The 22,827-nt window shown below is 36.6% G+C and overlaps 2 protein-coding genes across 2 annotated transcripts; one reads left to right on the top strand and one right to left on the bottom strand.

Moving 5' to 3' along the window:
- The first annotated feature begins 70 nt into the window (after window positions 1-70).
- Window positions 71-18,685, top strand: LOC111321961 (coatomer subunit alpha). Its single transcript, XM_022924981.2, has 41 exons — window positions 71-279; window positions 1,195-1,308; window positions 1,704-1,777; window positions 3,933-4,013; window positions 4,270-4,346; window positions 5,184-5,293; window positions 5,532-5,647; window positions 6,379-6,478; window positions 6,598-6,687; window positions 7,090-7,135; window positions 7,423-7,505; window positions 7,754-7,839; window positions 8,050-8,114; window positions 8,220-8,289; window positions 8,497-8,572; window positions 8,724-8,806; window positions 8,960-9,099; window positions 9,295-9,380; window positions 9,526-9,664; window positions 10,611-10,665; window positions 10,847-10,954; window positions 11,066-11,143; window positions 11,261-11,329; window positions 11,632-11,718; window positions 12,199-12,301; window positions 12,407-12,502; window positions 12,810-12,898; window positions 13,106-13,229; window positions 13,339-13,431; window positions 13,525-13,628; window positions 13,759-13,833; window positions 14,809-14,877; window positions 15,576-15,712; window positions 15,935-16,007; window positions 16,671-16,862; window positions 16,965-16,997; window positions 17,100-17,183; window positions 17,271-17,348; window positions 17,441-17,553; window positions 17,750-17,831; window positions 18,092-18,685. Exons 1-41 carry the CDS (start codon window positions 240-242, stop codon window positions 18,149-18,151), a joined length of 3,678 nt encoding a protein of 1,225 aa, XP_022780716.1. The 5' UTR covers window positions 71-239; the 3' UTR covers window positions 18,152-18,685.
- Window positions 18,228-22,686, bottom strand: LOC111321964 (dehydrogenase/reductase SDR family member 12). The gene is made up of 3 exons (XM_022924983.2): window positions 21,481-22,686; window positions 20,658-20,822; window positions 18,228-19,757 (listed from the first exon to the last, which is right to left on the bottom strand). The coding sequence occupies exons 1-3, from the start codon at window positions 22,007-22,009 to the stop codon at window positions 19,477-19,479; spliced, it is 975 nt and encodes a 324-aa protein (XP_022780718.1). The 5' UTR covers window positions 22,010-22,686; the 3' UTR covers window positions 18,228-19,476.
- Window positions 22,687-22,827: the final 141 nt, after the last annotated feature.

The following is a 22,827-nucleotide window of genomic DNA, read 5'->3' as shown; positions in this document are numbered from 1 at the left end:
CCGAATTGAAGGATTTATCTAGGGGAGGGGTAGGAGGATCAAAATTCCTTCATGAAATCGAGGCACTCACACATGTCTGAAGTGACGTGGCGACCGCCATATTGTTCGCACTGGTAGAAATCAACAAGTCTTCTACCAATTTTTATCGTATTCTGGCTGTCCTGGCGAGTGCAAGACTTTTTGGCGTTCTAAATCATTTATTGGTGGCCTCTTGAAAGTTTTGGTGAACTAGCTTTACCATGCTTACGAAATTTGAAACAAAATCAGCCAGAGTTAAAGGTGAGGAAGTTGATTGCTTCTTTCATGTTCGCGGTATGCATGCGTGCTTGTACAGAATTACTATGTCTTTATATGTATGCTTTTCAGTTATACAATTTTGATCCCTTTTCACCTTTATGTTTTAAATAAATATTGTAATCTATCGTGGTTATACGAGGAAATTCTCTTGTTCATGGCTTTCTTGGAATCAGACGATCGATTGGTTCTAAGATCAGATAACGAGAAATTCTTTGTGTTTAGAAGTTTGTCGTATGCAATGTATTGTTAATTGCAATATAGTTGTCAACTTATTGGTTTATTGAAAGTCACTTATTAAGAGGAAGAAAATCCTGTCAAACCCGACCACTATTCTTGAAACTTTTAGTTACTGTAACTATGTGATTCAATTGAATGATCATTTGTTTGTGCCAAAGCGTATCTTGATTGAGTGCTGTTAGACCATTAATTACAAGAGCTAATCAGAGCAAAGGAAGAGATCATGTGAAGACATTGAGAACTCAAAGTAAAAACAAGCAAATAGTCTGAAATGTGGAAGTACAAGTGACCTAGAGGCAATTTGTGTTTTTAATCTAATTGGTTGATAAGGAGGTGTAAGTTTCTGGATCCATCACAGAGCAAATTAAGACAAAACCAAAGTAACTTGCTTTTGATGTCCATTTGAAAATTGCTCTTATGATATTTGGGAAAGCTTACTTCAGACAATAATTACACTGAAACTTGGCCGTTTACCAGGTTTATAGGTTATAATTTAGACATGAGTAATTTTTAAATCACCTTGTTGTTAAAATTAGCTCGTTATCATTTGTACTTGGCAAAAATTTTGAGAACAGAGCAATTGCAGCACTTTGTATGGCTGTTAGGATATATTAGAATTCTATATAACACTGGTTTCTGCCTTTGTCTGTTATGCTTTAGGCATTGCCTTTCACCCTAAGAGACCATGGGTTCTCGCAAGTCTACACAATGGTGTTATACAGCTGTGGGATTACCGAATGTGCACATTGCTGGAGAGATTTGATGAGCATGATGGTGAGAACTTACTTAAAAGTGCTTCAAGATGCATCTTTAGCTTGTTCTGAATCTTACACTTCTAGTTAAAGGCAGCAATGTAAATTAAAAAAAATCCTCCCTGTGGTGTTTGCTGTTTATACAATGACAGAAAGTAACCCTTGAGAAAGTTCAGGATCTTACTGGTATTGACCCAATTATGTTCAACTTATTTGAACTATTTTCAGCATGTGGTAGTTCCATGATATTTTGTCTAAGGTGTTTTTAAACAAATTTTATTTTTTTTTGTTTGAAACAAAGGAAAATGAATTAAAACTGTCAACATATTTTCAAACAAGACAGAATTTTAACCACAACAAGTTTCCATTTGCACCTTATTTAGACAAGATCTGTTAACTCATTTTATTCTTTTCTAGGTCCTGTAAGAGGAATCAATTTTCATACCAACCAACCTCTGTTTGTTTCTGGAGGAGATGACTATAAGATTAAGGTAGATCTTTTCCAAGGCATTGAGATATTTAATTATACTTAACACATTGACACCTAAACCGCCCGAACCACCCGAACCTCCCAATTCTATTGTGCGAGAACGCTTCCCCCTACCTCCCCTACTAAGTAGAGTTTTGTCCCCAAACTTCCTCTATAGTTTGGAGATCAATAAGCCAATCAGAATCCGTCGTTTGCGCATATATTTTGTCGATTTTAGGGGGTACTAGAGGGGCATTACTCTATGCGGCTTCACTACATGATCAAATTTTAAAATATGGCGTCCGCGCAGCAGACCCTCAAAATCTTCAGGTCGGATTTTTCGTTCATTTGCAATCGAGTTAGACCTTGTGGAACTCAGAATGTAAAGTAACAATGCTATAGAATACTCTGCTTGGAAAAGAATGGATATCAAGGTCTTAAAGGTGACAGAATAAGCTCTCGAGTCAACAACACTACGATTCTCTAAATTGATGCGAATTATGAACGTAAAGTGAAAACCGAACTTTCGGACTTCAAGCAGGGCCTAGTGACAATTTGACGATTCGATGGCCCGGTAAATATTATTTTCGAGTAACAATGTGTTCAAAAAGTATTGTTTAATAGAAGATTTTGCCTCAAATCGAAGTTTTTTCAGAATTTTCAACATAACACTGCACAATTTCTGGCCATGAAGGCAAATAAACAATGATCTAAGCATGACGAATTTTACCGCATGGGCTTTGTACACGTAAGAAATTCGTACGTTTTTTGCTTATAACAGCAAATCAAAAACTGTTTTGAATAAATCTGACGTCCTGAAATATTTCTTGGCCATTTTAGTCTTGCTTCCTATTGATAGATTCCATGGAACTTGAGAGATCTTCACTCATGGACAAATTTGCATATTCCCTTTTGAAATATGATCCACATGCCCATTTTCACACTCGCAAAAATATGTAGCGATTTTTATCTTTCATCTGGATTTTTGAGTTAAAATGTAATATCGCTTTTTTCATCGGAAATAAGTTCTTTAATTAGTCTTCTTTCACTGGAGCTTATTTTTTGGAAAAGATGATTTTTAAAAATTTACTGCGCATTGTGTTTGCCTTCCTGGTTTCTCCAAAATTTTGACTTTTTGTAGGCATGTGTTACATGTAAGTGTCAATGGGTTAAATTGATTTTACCTCCACCATTTAAAGGTGGCTTATGCAGATTGTAGTCAGTTGGAGTTTGTATTTAATCAGAAATCACTAGGACTTGGTTTTTAGAGAGGAATGCTATAACAAGATAGGGACCTGGACACTATATATGATTTGCCCAGTAGGGGCCCGGTGCGAGCCGTTTGTACCACGTTATTGTTACATGTTCTTGTCATAGATAGGAATTCATCCATTTCACCGAGACGTTCATTAAATAGAGACAAGCATTCTCGCTATAGAATGACAAGAACATGTAACAATAACAACGTGGTATGAACAGCTTGCACCGGACCCCTATTGGGCAAATCATATGTAGTGTCCAGGTCCCTATCTTGTGATAGCGTTCCGCTTTAGTTTTGGTTTCTGAGTCATTGTGCAATGAGTGACTATTGAGAGGTTTCAGCAAGTGTATACTGAATTGATTCCAGTTAGCCACCTCATTCTTATTAGCACCCCTTCTCTAGTATGAGTCCCTTTCAAATTTGTTTTTGTTGATAAGCACCTTTATTGCATAAGTACCCTCATTCCCATTGGCACCTGTACTCTTTTCCAGTGATGCCACTGCTAGAGTACATTCCCTACCATTTTTATGCAAATAACTGCTATATAATTGTTACTTTTACACTTTTTGCTATTGTTCCTTTTTAATTAAACATCAAAGCTTTGTGTTATATACTCTGCTGTGTTTTAAGAGAGAAATAAGCACCCTGTCCCTGATAAGTGCCCTGTTTCAAATAAGTGCCCTCCTTCAGGTACCATTAGCAAATGGGTGCCTCGGGCATTAAATCAAGTCACTACTGTTTGACATTTTAAAACAAATTTCAAGTCTAAAGGGTTTGAAACAAGTTTAATCTGTGTTACTGTTTGTTCTAGACAGACATGTCTGTTGTATGACATTAATCTTTGAACATACTAACAGACAACTGTGAATAATTTCTTCAACACAGAAAAAAAATGATCATTTGTCTCTCAAATTAGGTGTGGAACTACAAACAGAAGAAATGTCTGTTCACTCTGTTGGGCCACTTGGATTACATCCGAACAACTTTTTATCACCATGTAAGCAATGCATGATATTAGAAAGTGTACAAGAAGGTGCTCTTCCAATATAACAGAACTTATTCTTTTGTAATTGTGTTATTTATATCAATCTGCATCATAAATCAGGGTTGATATGGTTATGATTCACTTTTTTCTTGTATAGTGTAATAGATTCAGGCTCCAGTACATGTTTTGGTCATTTTCTTGGTTTATGTTAACACTTTTTTGTAATTTTCAACATTGTTTTTATGTTATCGTGTATGTTTATTAACAGGAATATCCATGGATAATCAGTGCCTCTGATGATCAAACCATTCGCATCTGGAATTGGCAATCACGCACCTGTATCTGGTACTTACTCTTACAACCCTTACACAGCAGTAACTACTCAACGTTATTGTAGAGCTGATTTAGATGTTAAGTTAGTCTTCTGTACATTTAAACTCAGAAACATGTTCAGTGTGAAAGATTCAGTACCGCTAGGTCTACATTCCCATGTCGTTTATAAATTTTCATGTGCTGGCTGTAATGTCAGTTATATTGGTGAGAGCACTCGCCACATTTGTACACGAGTTCGTGAGCACCTCTTGTTGGACAAAACTTTGCATATTTACAAGCACCTGCAATCATCAAGGGCCTGTTTTGACTCTTGTGATACTGAATGTTTCACGATCTTAGATTCTGCCGCTTCAAAATACCAAATTAAGATCAAAGAGGCATTGCATATCAAGTGGGAAAAACCCATTCTTAATCAGCAATTGAAGCATCTAGAATTATCTCTTTCCTTTTAATTACATTGTTCCTTGGTCTCTTATTTTATTATTATTATTATTATTATTATTTATTTATTTTTTATCTGGTCAAGCGTGCGCTATTTACTTTTTTTGCGTATTTAATATTCAAATTGAAAGGTAAGCCCTGACACGTAATTTGTAACGTACCTTAATATAAATTCAATTGTACAACCATTAAAAAGCTCATTTGCAACTGAAGATGACATGAGAATGTCGAAACATGTCTTGTAAATTTAAACTCAAAGTTGTCGTTTCTTTTTTGAGAGTTATTGTCACTCTGCTGTCTTTACGTCCTTTTAGTAACATTGTATGATAATTATCAGTAGGGCTATTTTATTCTTGTTAAATTTTTTCCCTTATCCAGAGATTAAATTGATATTCTTTTGTCCAACAGTGTTCTCACAGGACATAATCACTATGTGATGTGTGCTCAGTTTCATCCTGCAGAAGACTTAGTGGTGTCTGCTTCTCTTGATCAAACAGTGAGAGTCTGGGATATTTCAGGTGACCACTGTAGTCATTACTGATACTTTTTTTAAGCACATATTAGTGCAGGATGAAAATAAAGTAAGGATATAGGACATCTCTGCATAAGGTTTGGTATCAGATTAAAAAGCTATTCATTCTACATCTGGATGGAAGAGAGGAAAATCTTATGAATATGGGTGCTTATTAGAGCAGTGTCATAACTGTGGTTAGTGATTGTAAAAGCTCATCAAGTTGTGAACCTTTTTACTCTAAGGCCTCAGAAAGAAAACCTGTGCACCTGGAGCAAGTGGACTAGAAGAGCACTTAAAAACTCCTGGCCACACAGATCTGTTTGGACAGTCAGATGCTATTGTTAAACATGTGTTGGAGGTTTGTGGATGTGTACAAACTTATGACTATATCTTAAATGTAAAGTTTCAAATTATCAGAAGAAAATCTGCAAAGGCAGTTCGCTTATTACCATGCAATTTAGCACCATGTATAATACATGGAAAGAAAAGCTGTGTGGAAATTGGTAGTGAAGATAACTACATGTAGTTGTGGAGGGGAGGGGGGGTTTAGATAAGAGTTGGGAAAGGGTGGTACGTGTCTTCTGGAAAACAAAACAGAAGGTACCACAAAACAGAGTATGCTGGTATGCCTTTGATAAAAATCCTTTCTTACATGTAGCTCCACAAGGGGTCTGAAGGAATTTAGAGAGGTAACGTATGATCCTGTTAGACATGGGTGTGTATTGTGGGTGGGTGTGTATTGTAGGCCCATGAGAATGAATTATTTTGGATATAAGGGGCTAGAGCTTTTGGATTGGTTGTGCTTGGGGGGGGGGGGGGGTATTCCTTTCAGTGAATTTGGTTGAGATTGATGCTGGAGAGGTCATTAAACAGACGTGTTGTAACAGCATTTGAAATATAACATGTAAAAGGACATTTTATTAAACCTTTCAAGCAATCTTGAGCAGTTTTTTTGAATTAATAGTTTCTTAAATGATACAGGAAATGGAAGGGGTGATTTTCCTACAACCCTTTTCAAATCAGACATGGAAGGGGTGATTTTCCTACAACCCTTTTCAAATCAGACATCTGAATATGTTCTGTGTTTAGGGTCATGATCGTGGTGTCAACTGGGTTTCTTTCCATCCCACCATGCCACTTATTGTGTCTGGAGCTGATGACAGACAAGTCAAGTTGTGGAGAATGAATGGTAATAACCCTTAATTGTACTCTAGTACAGCATGAAGAACAATCACTCCAAGGGCTATTATTGAGCCATGTGTTGATGGATGTCACAAGACATTTTCATTTCTTTTCTTTTTATTCTAGACTCCAAGGCCTGGGAAGTTGATACATGCCGTGGACATTACAATAATGTGTCATGTGTGATGTTCCACCCTAGGCAAGAGCTGATTTTGAGTACGTATAGTTATTAAATATTGATGTTCTACGCAGTTGTTTGAAAAATTGTTTTTTACGATATGTGTTGTTGTATGTTTTTTTTGTACATACCTTTCAATTTCTCTCTCAAGTTTGACTTTTTGTCATTTTGTCTTGTAGTTGACATAATAGTGTGAAAAAAAGGAGAATTGAGTTGTAACCACAAAATAACTATTGTAGCATAATACATATAAATGTAGCAAAATACATGTAGGAGCTGATTGATAAAAAGCCAATTTTACTTGGAAATTGTGCTCCTTTCAAAACTGCAGTAGGTTGTAGTTAGCATGTATAATACAATGTTTATTGTGGGCTTACATTTATCTCCAGCCTTCTCTTAGTGCTGTTAAACTTACAAAATTTCTCCATGCCTTTTCACAGGCAATTCAGAAGACAAGAGCATCAGAGTTTGGGACATGTCAAAGAGGTGAGAAGTTCATCTCAAGATAAGATGTAGTGTAATAACAGTCACACATGTGTACGTGTGGTAAGAACCTGATATATAAGATAGTGTGTCAAAGCTGTTCATTTTGATTGATGGACCCAAACCTCATTTAAAAAGGTGGGTACTAAGCAGTAACAGTCTTTGAATGAAGGTTGCTTATTTATGTAAAAAATCATAGGTTTTACTCTTCCAAACAGAAAATGTGGATTGTTTCTCGTGAGTCAAAAGTGTTTATCATAATTAGACTGAGTTTGCTTTTTCATTTTTAGAACTGGAGTTCAAACATTCAGGAGAGAGCATGACAGGTTCTGGGTTGCAGCTGCCCATCCTACACTCAACCTATTTGCTGCAGGTATGGTTGTCTTGCTTGTATTTTAGCAGCAAGTTTTTCCTGACATTTTCTTTTGATTGTCCAAAAGTAGAAAAATATATGAAATATAGCTTGCTCTTTGAGACTAGATTGGAGTGTAGGCTTCCAATGGCTTTGCCCAGTGGGTAAACGTGTAAAAAGTGCCTTGCATAGCAGGGAAATTCACCTGCTCATCTTCCAGGGATACTTACAGTGTTCGTAATGAATGAGAACTGTTTGTTTCCTTCCAGGCCATGACAGTGGAATGATAGTCTTTAAGTTAGAGAGAGAGAGACCAGCTTATGCAGTTCATGGAAATATTCTGTACTATACCAAGGTAGGTAGAAAGAGGAATGGTGAGGAAACAAACAAACAAATGAAAAAATATCCTCCCTTTCAGTATGCGGGGCACTTACAAGTGCTTTTAGTAATGGAGTTGCTTTGGTAAAGAATTTTTGTCTGACCTCATTATGTGGATATGCATTTCTAATCTTGTAGTACTGCCCTCAGATTTTTCTTGTGAATTAAGAAAGTCATTATTTTTTAGGAGAGATATCTTAGAATGTATGAGTTTGGAACCTCTAAAGATGTGCCAGTTATGCAGTTCAGGAGGTACGTGCACAAACATTTCATTTTTACTAACTAGACTTGCAAGGTTTAATTTTGTTCGCTGTTCTTAGGACTTTAATGCTCACTGATATGCTTTTACCATTCCAGGAACTCATCTCGCACTCCTGTGTATAGCATGTCATACAATCCTGCAGAAAACTGTGTTCTTCTCTGCACAGTAAGTAATCCTCATCAGTATTTAGAGTCGTGTGCATTTTTTGCCAAAATTGCCAATGTCATTAAAACAAAAGTATAACAAAGAACCAAGAAAAATATTGTTTTTTAGTTACAAGTGAGGAGAAATGCTTTTGAAAAATAGAGTTTTACAGTTCCAACAAGCATTGATTAATAAGTTTACTTTGAATGGATGTTCCTTTTAATTTAGAATGCAAGCAATCCAGAGAACTGTGTTTATGAGCTGCATGCGGTTCCCAAGGATATTGATAGTAGCAACCCAGAAGGTATAAAAAAAACACTTGCACATTTTCCGATTTCGTTAATTTCAAATCTGTAATCTACATCGGATATAGCATACACATGTAGCTAAGATCTTACTCCTCACAATTTTATGACTGACTGTTGACAACATGTCTTTTTTTTTTTCCACTCTAGTATCTGAGGGCAAGAGAGCATCAGGATTGACTGCAGTGTGGGTGGCACGCAATAGATTTGCCGTCTTAGACAGAACACATGCTGTAAGAATTAGATAATAATTGTTCATTTATCACCAGCCTAGGAGAAAAAAAATCGAAGTCTCCTTAAAGATTCAAAATGCTGAAATTTTAGATTTGGTAGTCATATGCTCTATGATGTAGTTTTTATTGACATGATATTCTTTCCTTGACCAGCTACTGATCAAAAACCTGAAGAATGAAGTGACAAAGAAAGTCCAGACTCCACCTTGTGATATGATATTTTATGCTGGTACTGGTAGTTTGCTGTTGAGGGACACTGACTCTGTCACGTTGTTTGATGTGCAGCAGAAGAGGTGCAGTATTTTTAACGATTGTAGTAATTATACCTCTTGATGATAAAAATGTAGTATGGCTTGTGATCAGTTTGTGTTACAGAAACCTGATGAGCATCGCCTACTGAAGATGCCCCCTTCTGCCCTCCACAGCAGGCACAGCTGGAACAAAGAATATACTCTAATTTTGCATTTTTGATCTTTTGTTTTCTGCAGGTCATTGGCTTCTGTCAAAGTGAACAAGGTGCGATATGTAGTCTGGTCAGCTGATATGGCTCATGTGGCCCTATTAGGAAAACATGGTGAGTCTGAATTAATCTTTGACATCTTATCAGTAACTTGTTAGTGTCTCACGAAATTTTAATTGGTTATCACAATGTCAACAGAACAGGTATGATTGTATTTTATGATGTATTTTGAAAGTTTCTCATTTTATTTTGTTCCCAGTTGTTGCAATTTGTAATAGAAAACTGGAGTGTCTGTGTACCATCCATGAGAACATCCGTGTGAAGAGTGGGGCATGGGAAGAAAATGGTGTGTTTGTCTATACCACCAGTAACCACATCAAATATGCACTAATAAATGGGTGAGTATGTATGTTGGGTGCTTGTTTGTTATCTTGTATAGTTAAGAGCCAGTTTTACAGTACATGCTGGCAGTCAGTATCACATAGATGGGTAGCTTATTTGTACAACTCAAACATACATATTACCCATTACTACGACTATTGTTTTTAGTCTCCAAACAGATTCAAAATCACTTTAGTTTTGTATTTTACTTTAAATCTGGATTCCTCCTTCTTTACTATTACACATGTTCATGACTGTATGAGTATGGAAATGAAACTACTAATCGTGAACATCCTATTTCTTTATACTCATTGTGGTGACCCATTATAGGACCAAAGTTTATCATATAAGGGGCAAAATTACTGAATTGTGATTGGTCAAGACAGAGGGCATTTTTTTTCTTCATTTTTGTAATTTCCCCGGGCAAAATTACTTGAAAATGATTGGCTGAAAATCGCTTAGCAATGGCTGCCAAGGTAAAGAAATTTCTGTTTGTTTTGTAACAATGGCGTCCCGTTTTGCGCGATATCAGTAAGAAAACATTTTGCCCCTTATATTATAGTAATCACATGGTTTTTTGTAAAATTAAGGATTAATATCACTTGTCTTTTTGGAAGTTGCAGAAATTGCCCTCGTCGCTGCGCGACTTGGGCAATCTCAGCAACTTCCGAAAACACACGTGATATTAATCCTGAATTTTACTCGGCCCCCTGCAATTACCAATACTAATTGCATACATGTAAGTGTAGGTTTGATGAGTGTGTCTGTTCCAGTGGTGAGATGAAGGCAATTTAGACAAAAATTGCTTGTCTATCTTATTGCCTTACAACTGTAAGGGACCCTTAACTCAAGTCAAACAGAATTTGTCACTTCATTTGAAGGAAATCCAGCCAGTCTTAGCTACAAGTGATAGTCATTGTTTACATTGTTGTCATAATTGCCTGATACTTTCTCTTATTTCAGTGATCATGGAATCATCCGTACACTCGACCTTCCCATTTATATCACAAGAATAAAGGTGGTTTTCTTTGACATTTTAAAGTGTCTTTGCCTGTGATATTCATGTTTTGTGCTTAATTGGTACAGTCCATATAGTTTTTAGAAGTATTTTTCCCACAAATCAGTTATGTACTATTTTAAAAGAACTGATGTAAGTATGTTGTCTTTTAACCCTTTTTTGTTATATTCATATTTTCTAGGGAAGCAATGTGTACTGTCTTGACCGTGAGTGTAAAACCAGAGTTCTTGGAATTGATCCTACAGAGTTCAAGTTTAAATTGGCTTTGATCAATCGCAAGTATGATGAGGTAAACTGGACTGAAATGTTTGTCAGATATTATCTGTTTTTTAACATGCAACATTTTAGTTACGTGCAAATACCTTTTGTAAGTTACTTTATCGTGTATCCCTTCCTAAAGGTTCTACACATGGTGCGAAATGCCAAACTGGTTGGACAGTCTATTATTTCTTACCTACAAAAGAAAGGTTATCCCGAGGTAGGTAACACAAAGTACCTCTAAAAATCAATGACCAGTGTGCTATATGGCATTTTATAATGGTTTGAAAACAGCTGGCAAACTCAATTTGATTTTTTTTTTTTTTGCTTTGCACAGGTTGCATTACATTTTGTCAAAGATGAAAAGACTAGATTTGGACTGGCCTTAGAATGTGGTAACATTGAGGTATGTTCAACATGGAAGGATAGTAAGTGTGGTTGTGAATTTTGTTGCAGAGATTTTGACATTGTGATTTAGTTGGGGGTTCAGTATTTTTAGTAATTTTAGTAATTATATAGGGCAACTTGTGTTTGTTAGCATCGGCAGTCTTAAAAAATATGGTTCCCTAGTTTCGAAGTATCACCAAGTTTTACTTTTCATTCTCGATTACTGGTTCAATGTACTACAACTGATTTATGTACAATGGATATAGAATAAGATCATAAAGGAATTTTTTTTAGCAAGTAAGAATTTTTTTTTACCTGTAGGTAGCCTTGGAAGCAGCTAGAAGTCTTGATGACAAGGTGTGTTGGGAGAGATTAGGAGCTGCTGCTCTGACACAAGGAAACCACCAGGTATGTATCATGGAATATGTGAGTCTTGATTTGGTGGTAGTTTCTTGTACTACAGTAATCAGTAATCAGGTAAGTATATGTAAGGCAGGTTACACCAATGGCAAGCCTTGACCCTTTAGTCACTTCCACTCTGGTTGCATCTTAAATTTAAGAAACTGCTGTCTAGGCTCATAATTGATTGATAAGTTATCCTCATCATCATAACAAGTTCATATGAGAGTCACTGATGTTTCCAGTTTTATTATGAAAGACTGATTCAATCTTCTTGGCTTGCATTGCTGGTTTTAGCACTGGGTCATATGGCTTCAATATTTTACTCTTGAACTCCCTTGCTCTAATAAATGAAGTAGTCCATGCTAATTGTAAGATGGGACTGGTTGCTTTGGAATTTTAGGGTTATTATGATGCATGTCAATGAAAATTATGATATTGCACTTGTTAAGTACTTTTCATTAAGTATCCTTTACACACTTTCAACAGGTGGTAGAAATGGCATATCAGAGAACAAAGAATTTTGACAAGCTGTCCTTTCTTTATCTTATCACTGGCAACCTCGAGAAACTTGGCAAGATGACCAAAATTGGTAGGTGTGCTTTCTGATTCAAAAGCTGTTCATTACTCTGTTGGGCACTGTTTTTTCAAATGGATTCTTTGTGCAAATTAAATAATTTTTGGTTTTGCATGTTAGCTGAAATCCGTAAAGACATGAGTGGCCAATATCACAATGCATTGTACACTGGTGATGTAGGGGAGAGAATCAAGATCCTGAAGAGTCTTGGTCAAGGTAAAATAAATGGCTAATTGTGTTTTCATAGTCAGTTTTCTGGGTGAAAATGAAGCCTTAAGTGTTGGTCCTAAGAGGATAAATAGTGAATGACAAGCAGGATTGCAAGTGTGAAGATATTGATAATCTTGATAATGACCTTTCCAGGACTGTAATGGGATACCTGATTATTTTGTTAATGTAAGGTAAATAGATATTCTATATAGAATATCTTTCATTAAGCGAACATTATGGACATCATTTTACCCGTAAGGTAAATAATTATTGCCTTTTGATGTTATTTTCTTTATCTGGACATTTTTCAAAGGATCCTTGGCCTACTTGACAGCTGCTACTCATGGGCTTGCTGAAGAATGTCAGGAAATAAAAGATACCTTTGATCTTGACCCAGAGACAGTATGTGGAATTTGATTTATTTTGACAATCCTGAGTTTCTTGTTTATCTGCTTCAAGACTTGAAAGAGATCCATGTTGAAACCACACTGGGTCACTTGAGTTGGAGTCAGGAAGGATTGACTATCTACAGGAAGGCAACTATTGAGAAGGAAGGAAAATTTGTACTATCAGTGATAACTGATGTTGCATTCACCTATTTTTACTCAGCTTCCACCAGTGAACCCAAATGCAAAGTTATTACAACCTCCTGTGCCCATCCTGCAGAATGAGGGTAACTGGCCCTTACTTACTGTGGCAAAGACTTTCTTTGAAGGAGCCATGGCTGCCAAAGGTAAGATTAGAAGGTCATAATTCTGTTCGTACAGTAAAGTGGAGCTCTTTGGTTCTGTGTTGATGTAAAGGTGAGATTACTAAGGAGTTAAATTAACTGTGATCCACAGCTGGTGGTGGAGCTGCAGCTATGGTGGCTGCAGATCTGGACGAAGGTGCTGGAGATGGCTGGGGAGATGATGCAGCACTTGTGTTGGATGAAGGTACGTTATACTTCATTCGGTAGTTATTCATAGTTGAATGTGCAAGTTATGATCTTCCATCCTTGTTAAATGTGAATACATTTATCTCAATAGAAGGAGGATTTGGTGAAGAAGGCACTGATGGTGACATCCTTGGAGGAGATGAAGAAGGTGGCTGGGATGTTGGAGATGAAGATTTGGTGCTTCCACCTGATTTGGTAAGTTTGTACCAAAGTTTCTACCTTCAGCGATTCATCTTGTTTAATGTGAAATGTAACTTAACTGAGGCAAAACATGGTGTGTTTTTTATTTTGTATCTATACATGTTTTGTTGCATTTATTTCAAAGGATGTTGGTCCTGTGTCTGGTGCTGGAGATGAAGGTTACTTTGTGCCTCCTGTGAAAGGAACTAGCCAGTCCCAGGTAATTTCAGAACACATTTGTCTTGCAGAATTTTGGTAATTTTCCTGAAATCAGACTTGTGGCAGCTAATAAAATTAACCTTTAGCTAAAAGGGTTTGAAGTGAAATTGATACTATCTTTGAATATATTTGTATCAATCTAAAACATAAATGAGTAAAGGCTGATAGTTTCGAAAGAAACTGTTTGGGGCTGCGTCGGTGGGAGTAACGAAATAATTTAGATATATCAACAAAGTTGAAATGGTAAATTGGCCACCATAATGATTACAAAAGCTGACGTTTCGAGCGTTAGCCCTTCGTCAGAGGGAATAGAGGAATTGTGGGTTGTGTGTGCTTTTAAAGGCAGAAAATGGAGCTACGGTATTGGTGGGAACATGGCAACGAGAAGAACAAGAATAAATTAGTGGAATTAAAAGCGTTCGTTGATCCCTGTGGGATTTAGACTGCCGGTTTGAAAGATGAGCTTTTGTTCAAGATTTTTACAGCTTTCTGTGCTACCTAAGTGTAAGGAAAGAACCCAGATTGCCATATGTTGCTTAGAATGATTAGGTCATTCTAAGCAACATATGGCAACCTGCGGTCTTTCCTTTCACTTAGGTAGCACGGAAAGCCGTAAAAATCTTGGACAAAAGCTCATCTTTCAAACCAGCAGTCTAAATCCCACAGGGATCAACGAACGCTTTTCATTCCACTAATTTATTTGTGTTTTTCTCATTGCCATGTTCCCACCAATAACGTAGCTCCATTTCTGCCTTTAAAGCACACACAACCCACAATTCCTCTATTCGCTCCGACGAAGGGCTAACGCTCGAAATGTTAGCTTTTGTAATGATTACAGTGGCCAATTTACCATTTCAACTTTGTTGAGATATCCAAATTAAAAAATAAATGAAACAAGTTGGCTAATTGCATATTAATTATTTTTATGAACAATTGGAAATGGACTTTTTAAAAGCCTGGCTGTTGTTCTCCACAGGTATGGTGTACCAACTCCCAACTTGCTGTTGATCATGTCCTGGCTGGATCATTTGAAAGTGCCATGAGGGTTAGTTGTAGAATCTTGACTAAACCATTTTTTTTTTCAATAAGTATTTCATATATACCTTGGGTTGTTGTATGAATAAAATGAATGAAAATGTTATGTTGTGTGGTATTATTCAGTCAATTGCTGCGAGTCAGCGGTGTTGCCAGTTTGATTATAATTGGCTGGTTCAAGTTCCTTGACTCGCTAGATGAAATAGGAGTCTTCTCACTCACCTGGTTTGTTTTGTGATAACATGCCGGGTCTTCTGGCTTCAACACTGCACTTATTTCATGTGGTGGTGTTAGTTTAGTTTTCAGGAATGAGTCAAATTTAATTTGATCTATGTATTGTAGAAGCAGCATACATAATTATAAATATTCTTTTAATTAATATATACTTATAGATATTCTTTTAATTCTCAGTCTGTGCCTTTTTTTTTCTTCCTCATGCAAGACCCATTACTAAGTTATTCCTCAGAAAGTTCAGTTATTTTACTATACTAGGACGGCTGATTATGTAACCATCAACTCTTTCAAAATGGTTATAGAATTGTAATCATGATTTAAATATTTAAAGCCAAGAATGTGTAAGAAACTTAAATCTGCTACTTCCAAACCAGCTTCTAATGGCCCATTTGTACTCTTAAGGAGAGATTGTTCTTGAATTTTTTTTTTTTTTTAATTCCAGTTTGATGAATTTTGTGTTTTCTGCATGTACAGCTTCTTCATGACCAAGTGGGTGTGGTTGTGTTTGAACCATACAAGCCACTGTTCATGCTAGCCTTTGGTCGTGGAAGAACTGCACTTCCAGGAATGCCTGGAGGCCCACCATTGCTGGGGCATCCTCATAGAAACTGGTAAGCAGTTTGCTTTGGACTAAAACTCTAAAGAGAACTTAACTTTACTAAGATTTATCTTATTATGAATCTTGTGAGGTAATTGCACTAGTTTTATAACTATGAATAATGCATTTTGTTTTAGATTCGGTTGTTGTTTATATAGGGGTGTGAAACTCAGAGAAGAATAATTATATAATTTATCTTTGACACCATTAATGATAATCTTATTCGGTTTTGTAGGAGAGATGCTGGAGCCAAAGGTGGCCTCCCTGCAGTGGGATTGAAACTGAATATGCTTGTACAACGTTTACAGGTGAGGAATAGCAAAAGGCCATTGCAGAAACGTGAGAGGACTGGGACTAGTTTCTTATATTGATTACATTGAAAATCTAAACATTTCAACCGAAATGTTACTGAATGAAAAGCTATTCAGCCAAGTTTGAGAGTTTTCAGTGGAAAAGTGTCCAAATTGGAGCCTTGCAAAAGTTACAAAAATTCCATACAAACCCTTAAAATGTTTTGCCCTGTCTACCCAATCCATACAAACTCTATTTTAGGTGATATTTGAAAAGCTGTCATTTTGCGATTTTCCTTCTCTGAATACTTCTATTCTTACTTAAAACTCTAAAATTTAGTTGATCCTTTCATTTGAATATCTTAGTTTTTCAAACAAACGGAAAACAACCACACTCTTTCCCAGTCCTCTCACGTTTCTGCAATGGCCTAGGGTGACTTTCCAAGCAGAGTTATGTATCCCTGCTTTAGTTTCAAAGTTTTACCCTTGGTTTATAAGTAGCTCTTTTGTATGCTTCTTCTGTATTGTATGTTTGCATACTATAAGGTGTAGTATGCTGATCCTCTTCCCTAGAAAACAAAATTTTGAAAGAGTAAACTATCTCTTCAAGGAATCCTGGAACCTAGGCTTCATTGCTTTGGTGTACCATCATTTGTTTCTTTTTTTTTTTTATCTGAACAGGCTGCTTACCAGTTGACAACAGGAGGCAAGTTTCAGGAAGCAATCTATAAACTTCAAGCTATTCTGTTGAGCGTTACTCTGCTGGTTGTAGACAGTAAGCAGGAAATAAGTGAGGCACAGCAGCTGTTGGGAATATGTCGGGAATATATTGTTGGACTACAAATGGAGGTGAAAAGAAAGGAATTACCCAAGGTAGACGAGAAGCTTTTTTGGTGGATCATTTTTTTCAGTTTTATTATCTTTAGGGTGGTCAAGTCCAGGACATTACACTAAGGGTATTCTTTCTTTCCACAGTCTACCCTTGAAGAGCAGAAACGGCTTTGCGAGGTTGGTTTCTTGTTATGGTTTATTCCTCTTTATATAATATAACATAGTACAAAGGACAATAATGTTAGAATTAGTTATCTGAGAATGTGTATGTTATTGCAGATGGCAGCATATTTCACTCACTGTAACCTCCAGCCAGTACATCAGATACTTACTCTTAGGACTGCTGTCAATCTTTTCTTTAAGGTGAGATCATGCAAATTTGTGACATACAACCAACTTATTTAAAGTACTGTTTCTGCTCTCTTACATGAATATTATCATTTGTTACAGTTAAAGAATTTCAAGACAGCTGCATCTTTTGCGCGTCGCCTTTTGGAATTAGGACCACGTCCAGATGTGGCAACTCAGGTTTGGGAATGATCATAACTTCATAACCTTTTTTCTTTTGAGGCAAGGTTTCAAATGAGTAAACTGATAAATTGTATGATTTTGTTTGTTAGATTCGCAAGATCCTTCAAGCTTGTGACAAGAATCCTACTGATGCACATGTCCTTCAGTATGATGAGCACAACCCTTTCACCATTTGTGGAGTATCTTACAAGCCTCTTTACAGGTGGGCAGTCTATGGTGGTCTTCAATGGAACGTTTTCACTATCTGACCATTTTAAACAATGCAATATAGCTTTCTTTGTTGGTAACCTCTGATTTCTTGCCACCCATACAGTGCATTAGTTTTGTAAACATTATTCAGACTGGGTGTGGTATGCACATAAGCAGAGTTTGTTTAATTTTTGTGTGTTTCGTTACAGAGGAAAACCACAAGAGAAGTGCCCTCTTTGTCAAGCTTCCTATTTGCCTGACTACAAAGGAACAATTTGCAATGTCTGTAAGGTAAGGCTTGCAGCTTACCATCCCTGAGAATATCCCCTTCACTTTGTGAACAAAAACAGTATATAGATTCACATCATCCCTACTAAAGAATTGCTGACCTGTCACTCGGTTCTTGAAGGGCGAGGTTTGGGAAAGGAAGAATCAGATGTCTTACAGACCTGTTGAGTGTTTGCAATGATTAAGCAGGATGAAGATCTAATCCAAAGATTGTTAAGATCAGTGGGTTCAAATTGTACTAATTTGTATTTGTTTTCTTGCAGGTTGCTGAGGTTGGAAAAGATGCCATTGGCCTAAGAGTCAGTCCATTACAGTTCAGATGAAGAATAGAACTTGAAGGAGTGTGGCAGATTCTTTTCATTACCAAAAGTGAATGCATTTTGAAACAAGAACTCCAACTACTTTTAAAGAAAGAATTTATGGTTATTTCCATTGAAAAGAAAACATTCACATAGCTGAAGTACCTTGAAAAAAATTATGACAAATTATTCCATTCGAGAAGTTAAAAAATGTAAAACAGTTCACCCTTGCCTCAAACTAGGTTCATCACATGTGAAAAAAAAGTGTTTCATGTAGTTAGTAATTAAGGATAATGTTCACTTTAGTTCTGGATAAGTTAGATTTAAGAACAAACCATAATTAGAAACCATCACTGATGTCTTGTGAATTTTCTTGTGCTTACATTTCAAGTAGCAATAATGTATAAACCACAAAAATGTCCGTTATGCTATTAAAGGCAGTGGAACTAGATGGAAGGCACTGTGCTGCTGAAGTGTCATGTGGAATGTTTCAGAGTCGGGTAGCAAAAATCAGGGCTGAAGACTAATAAAATATAATCTTTCTAATTGATAGGTAAATCATTTGTTGTTTGGTTTGTGCTGCATTTCATTATTATTAGCTTAGGGAGGTCAATTTCAGGAAGAGACTTGCAGAAACAAAGCTATACTTGTAGTTTCCAAATTTCCCTGAAGCTGTCAAGTTAAAAGACAGTGAACACTTAAGATAAGGTAACAAAATTGATACAGCAATGATTCATTCATCAGAAGCACTAAATTAAGAAAATCAAAACTAGTAAATCCAGCAGTTGGAGTAAGACCAACGAGTTTCTAGATGCTACTCTTTACACTTTACAATGTTCTTCAGAGACCTTCACATGTGAGTACCTCCTCCCTAATTCTGGTTTTACACTTCATTTTGCAGTATCAAATACCATGAAAAAAATTGGAAAGAAAAACTTCAACACTCAATGTTTTATGATCATTATTTTGTTTTTCCTCTGTTAAATTGATGTCATTTTTATTTCTTCTAAATAGCACCAGCCAAATTGCTATACTTAGGGCTGAAAACAAATTTAATATTTTAGCACTTTTCTCTGGCTCTTTAGCATTAAAAGAAAATGGTTTTATATAATGAAAAATATGTAAACTAAATTCACATTTCAGGATTCTATAATAATGATTCTTTTCTTGAAGTAATGTTCATCTAGATCAGTCACTCTTGATTACATAAAAACTTCCACAATTCCGATGAAACAAATGAAATGACCTTTTCCCCCTGATCCGTACTAATGGCATTGCAAAGGGGTGGCAAGAAAATGAGAGGGCAACACAATAACAGGCTTGCTTAGCTTTCCTACTAATGGCAATTGTCAGTTGGCCGATGAACCAGGCTTGAACTTGGAGGCTAATTCTTCCAGGTTGGTCATCAGCTCATTTTTCTCGCCATCAGAAGCCTTAGACCATGCCAGAGGTAAATGAGTTGAAACTGGTTTTCTATCTTGATAGAAGGCACCACGGGTCTCCATTGACATATCAGCAACAGACAGCCATATGATTGTGTCAGCACCCTGGGTACAAGTACGCAGACGGTCCTTCATTTTGCGATGGAAACCTGGCATTGATGTCTGCACTGCTGGAGTGTCTGCCCAACCTAAAATATAATGATTGCCTTATGTGAACTGATGCAGTTTTGATTGGTTTCACAGTCATCCAATTGTCACATAATCAGTGTGCAATTATTATTGTGTTAAGAACCACAATATCACCACAAGAAAGTGTAATTAGACTTTGCAAAGGGAGGGATTCAAAGATTTCCTCTGATAAAAAATACTGGAAAATAACCAAAACAAAAAAATAGTAATGAGAGAAATATATAAGTACAGGTGGTGCACATAAGGCAAATGTTTCTGTGGCCTTCACCACAAGAGCTTACACCAGTTTTCTTGATGAGAAGCAACTATTAACACTTGGAATGCCAGCCCATTGCAGTTTACCCCAACATTTTCCCAAATTTCCCTAATGATTTGCTGGCATCCATCTTAACTCTCTTACATACACAGGGCTAGACACTGACAATTCACTGTCTTGTAAACAATTAGTTCTTATTAACCAAGCAGGAGGTCTGTATGGGAGAATCTTGACCTCGGTCAAGATTCTCCCATACAGACCAACCTAGCTCAGTTGATAAGATGTTTATTATATGCCAATTTTTTTTATATTCTTTGTACCTTTTTTTCTAGACCGGTCTAGATGCCGGTCTAGATGGGAAAATCTAGACCGCTTTCAATATTGATTTCGGCCAATCAAATTCGTGAATTCGGTAGTTCCCAGTTCTTGTGAGACACAGCCATATAATAAAAGAACAATATAGTATGATGCTTAAACTGTATGACTCAAGACTCAAGCAAAATCACCATTCTTTCCCCATATCAGCAACTACAGGTACATTGGCCCTTAAATCCAACTTAAAGAACCATAGCACCCACAAAAGGCATTACAAGGATATCAAACACATTTTGCTTTACTTCCCTACGTCTGCACAACACCTAACCTGGATGCATGGAAGAAAAGAAAATTTCCTTGTGTTTTTCTGCCCATTTTTCAGTCATGATCACTTGCTGTCGTTTGTTTTGAGCATATGCCATGGTTCCATCAAATGGGTTCATCTTTTCAAACTGGAGATCTTTTAAATCAAGTTTCATCACAAGCATACCCCCTGCAAAAAAATTGAAATACCTCAGTCTATAGCTTGCTATAAACATTTGAAGTAGCTTTTTCAAGAATGATAAATACCTCAAAGTGAAAGTTTGAGTGGAGTGGCTTTATTCTGGGTAATACGTTCAACTCCTTGCTCATTTTAGAGAGTCAAATATATCTGTGTAACTCTATTTAAAAGTTAAAACAACACTCCTCATGTTGTGTTAAAATAAACTTTTTATTGAAGAAACCCTAACAAAATTTCACCATGTTAAGCGAAATTTTAAAGGCGTAGTAAGAAATACAGGGATCTGGCTCTCCCTCCCCTCCCCTATCCTTCGTAGGTTAATTCAAGGAAGTGTGGAATGAACAACAAGGGCCGATCATCAAACTGAGAATTCGACAGATGGCGTAATTATTCCTATGCAGGAAAATATTTCGTGCCTTCCCAATGCTTAATCCTATTAACACTGAAATCAAAAAGCAAAGTTCATGGCGTGTTAGAGCTTACGTAAAACTTATTTTCGCTAGGTGATTACGTAATGTGCGACCTGCTAGGCCTAATGTAAATCAAAATATAATTAAAGAATTCGCTCACAGTGCCATTAAAGAAATTTTCAATAGTTTCACACATAAAGCTGTTTTGTAAAAGTGCAACTACATAAAACCCAACCAACCTGACGAAACTGTAATAACTCTCGGAGCTTCGTTTTTGAGGAGTAGAGGTACGAGACCAGATGTCAAAATGTACGTTCCCAAAGTATTAGTAGCAAAGTTCTTTTCCAAACCATCTTCATCAACTTCTCTTGTATTTACCATACAACCTGCATTGTTTATAAGGACGTGAAGAGCTTCATTGGTAGATGCAAACTTCTCTACGAACTCCCACACCATTCTGGGCTTGGACATGTCGAGAATGTGCAAAATTACTTTATCGTTTCCCGATGATTCGCTGATTTCTTTTCGAGCTTCTTCGCCTCTAGTTTCGCTACGACAAACCATGTGTACTGTAGCTCCTTTTTTGGCTAAAAATGCCGCTGTATCTTTTCCAATTCCACTGTTTGCACCAGTTATCATGAACGTTCGCGATGAAACATCAACATCCAAGGCTTTTGGATCAAACGATTTCTCTGCTGAAAGATATCCGTTCTTCGTATATTCACGTAAACCTTTGGTAAACCAGACTAAATTCCTATAAAATGTCATCTTCTCCAAATCCTACAACTATCTGTGACAAAGAAAGTAACAGTAGTTGGTGTGAGTAACTTTAGTCGATCTTTGAGTAGATTTTGAAGTAGCGTGACAGAGTGGCGAGGCGTATATCCTGTAAACCTCGTTTCCAGGATCTTTGACGTGTAACTTTTTTTGGACGAGATTGGAAAACGTTCACTGGAAAGGAACCTTCTCCAGATGAGGATGATGGTATATTATATCATGGTCACTTTAAAGATTGTTCACTTGTAGGACCAATCAAGAACACTAGCCTAACATGCCAATGGTTTAATGTTGGTCATTTTAAGTCTAATGGCATAAAGAAACACAAATGATTAATTTCAGGAGCAAAACAAAATCAGAAAGATGACTTTCACTTTATAACATGGTAATAGAGAATTCAATTTTAGACATTCCATGCACAATTTTATTATTTTTTTTTTTGAAAAAGTAACAGAACATGCAAGTTCTCTAATATTCACTTGGGTAATTAAAGCTGACGATTTATTGTCGTCAGATAGGGTGCCTAAAATAATAGCAGTTTGCTACCCGTTCTCCTGCAAACTTTTCCTCTTTTAGAGCATGATGCATGATGTACAAGGGCTGATGCCATAAGCCCTGTGGCCATCAGAAATAAAGAATCAAGCACTGTGCACCCACACTGTTTCCAACTAATTGATGCAATGCACTATTCATGGAAAAATACGAGCCAGATTATTGGATGTTAGTAACTCATGAAAATGACTATTAATACAAATACTGTTTTCTTTTTTTATCATTTGTCTCCTAATTACCAACTTTTCTACTGATAC

The sequence above is a fragment of the Stylophora pistillata genome, chromosome 1, assembly GCF_964205215.1.
Source record: "Stylophora pistillata chromosome 1, jaStyPist1.2, whole genome shotgun sequence".
In the NCBI taxonomy this organism is placed as follows: domain Eukaryota; kingdom Metazoa; phylum Cnidaria; class Anthozoa; order Scleractinia; family Pocilloporidae; genus Stylophora; species Stylophora pistillata.
The sequence above is the reverse complement of the archived record's forward strand: the minus strand, read 5'-3'. Positions and strand labels throughout refer to the sequence as shown.

Bases quoted from the DNA above. Each gene is read 5' to 3' on its own strand.
- LOC111321961 (XM_022924981.2), top strand. From the start codon at position 240: ATGCTTACGAAATTTGAAACAAAATCAGCCAGAGTTAAAG. The intron at 280-1,194 runs GTGAGGAAGTTG...GTTATGCTTTAG, and splicing joins AAAATCAGCCAGAGTTAAAG to GCATTGCCTTTCACCCTAAG. The intron at 5,294-5,531 runs GTGACCACTGTA...TTTTACTCTAAG, and splicing joins GAGAGTCTGGGATATTTCAG to GCCTCAGAAAGAAAACCTGT.
- LOC111321964 (XM_022924983.2), bottom strand. From the start codon at position 22,009: ATGACATTTTATAGGAATTTAGTCTGGTTTACCAAAGGTTTACGTGAA. The intron at 20,823-21,480 runs GTTGGTTGGGTT...ATTTTTTTGCAG, and splicing joins AGTTATTACAGTTTCGTCAG to GGGGTATGCTTGTGATGAAA. The intron at 19,758-20,657 runs GTTAGGTGTTGT...ATTATATTTTAG, and splicing joins CTTTTCTTCCATGCATCCAG to GTTGGGCAGACACTCCAGCA.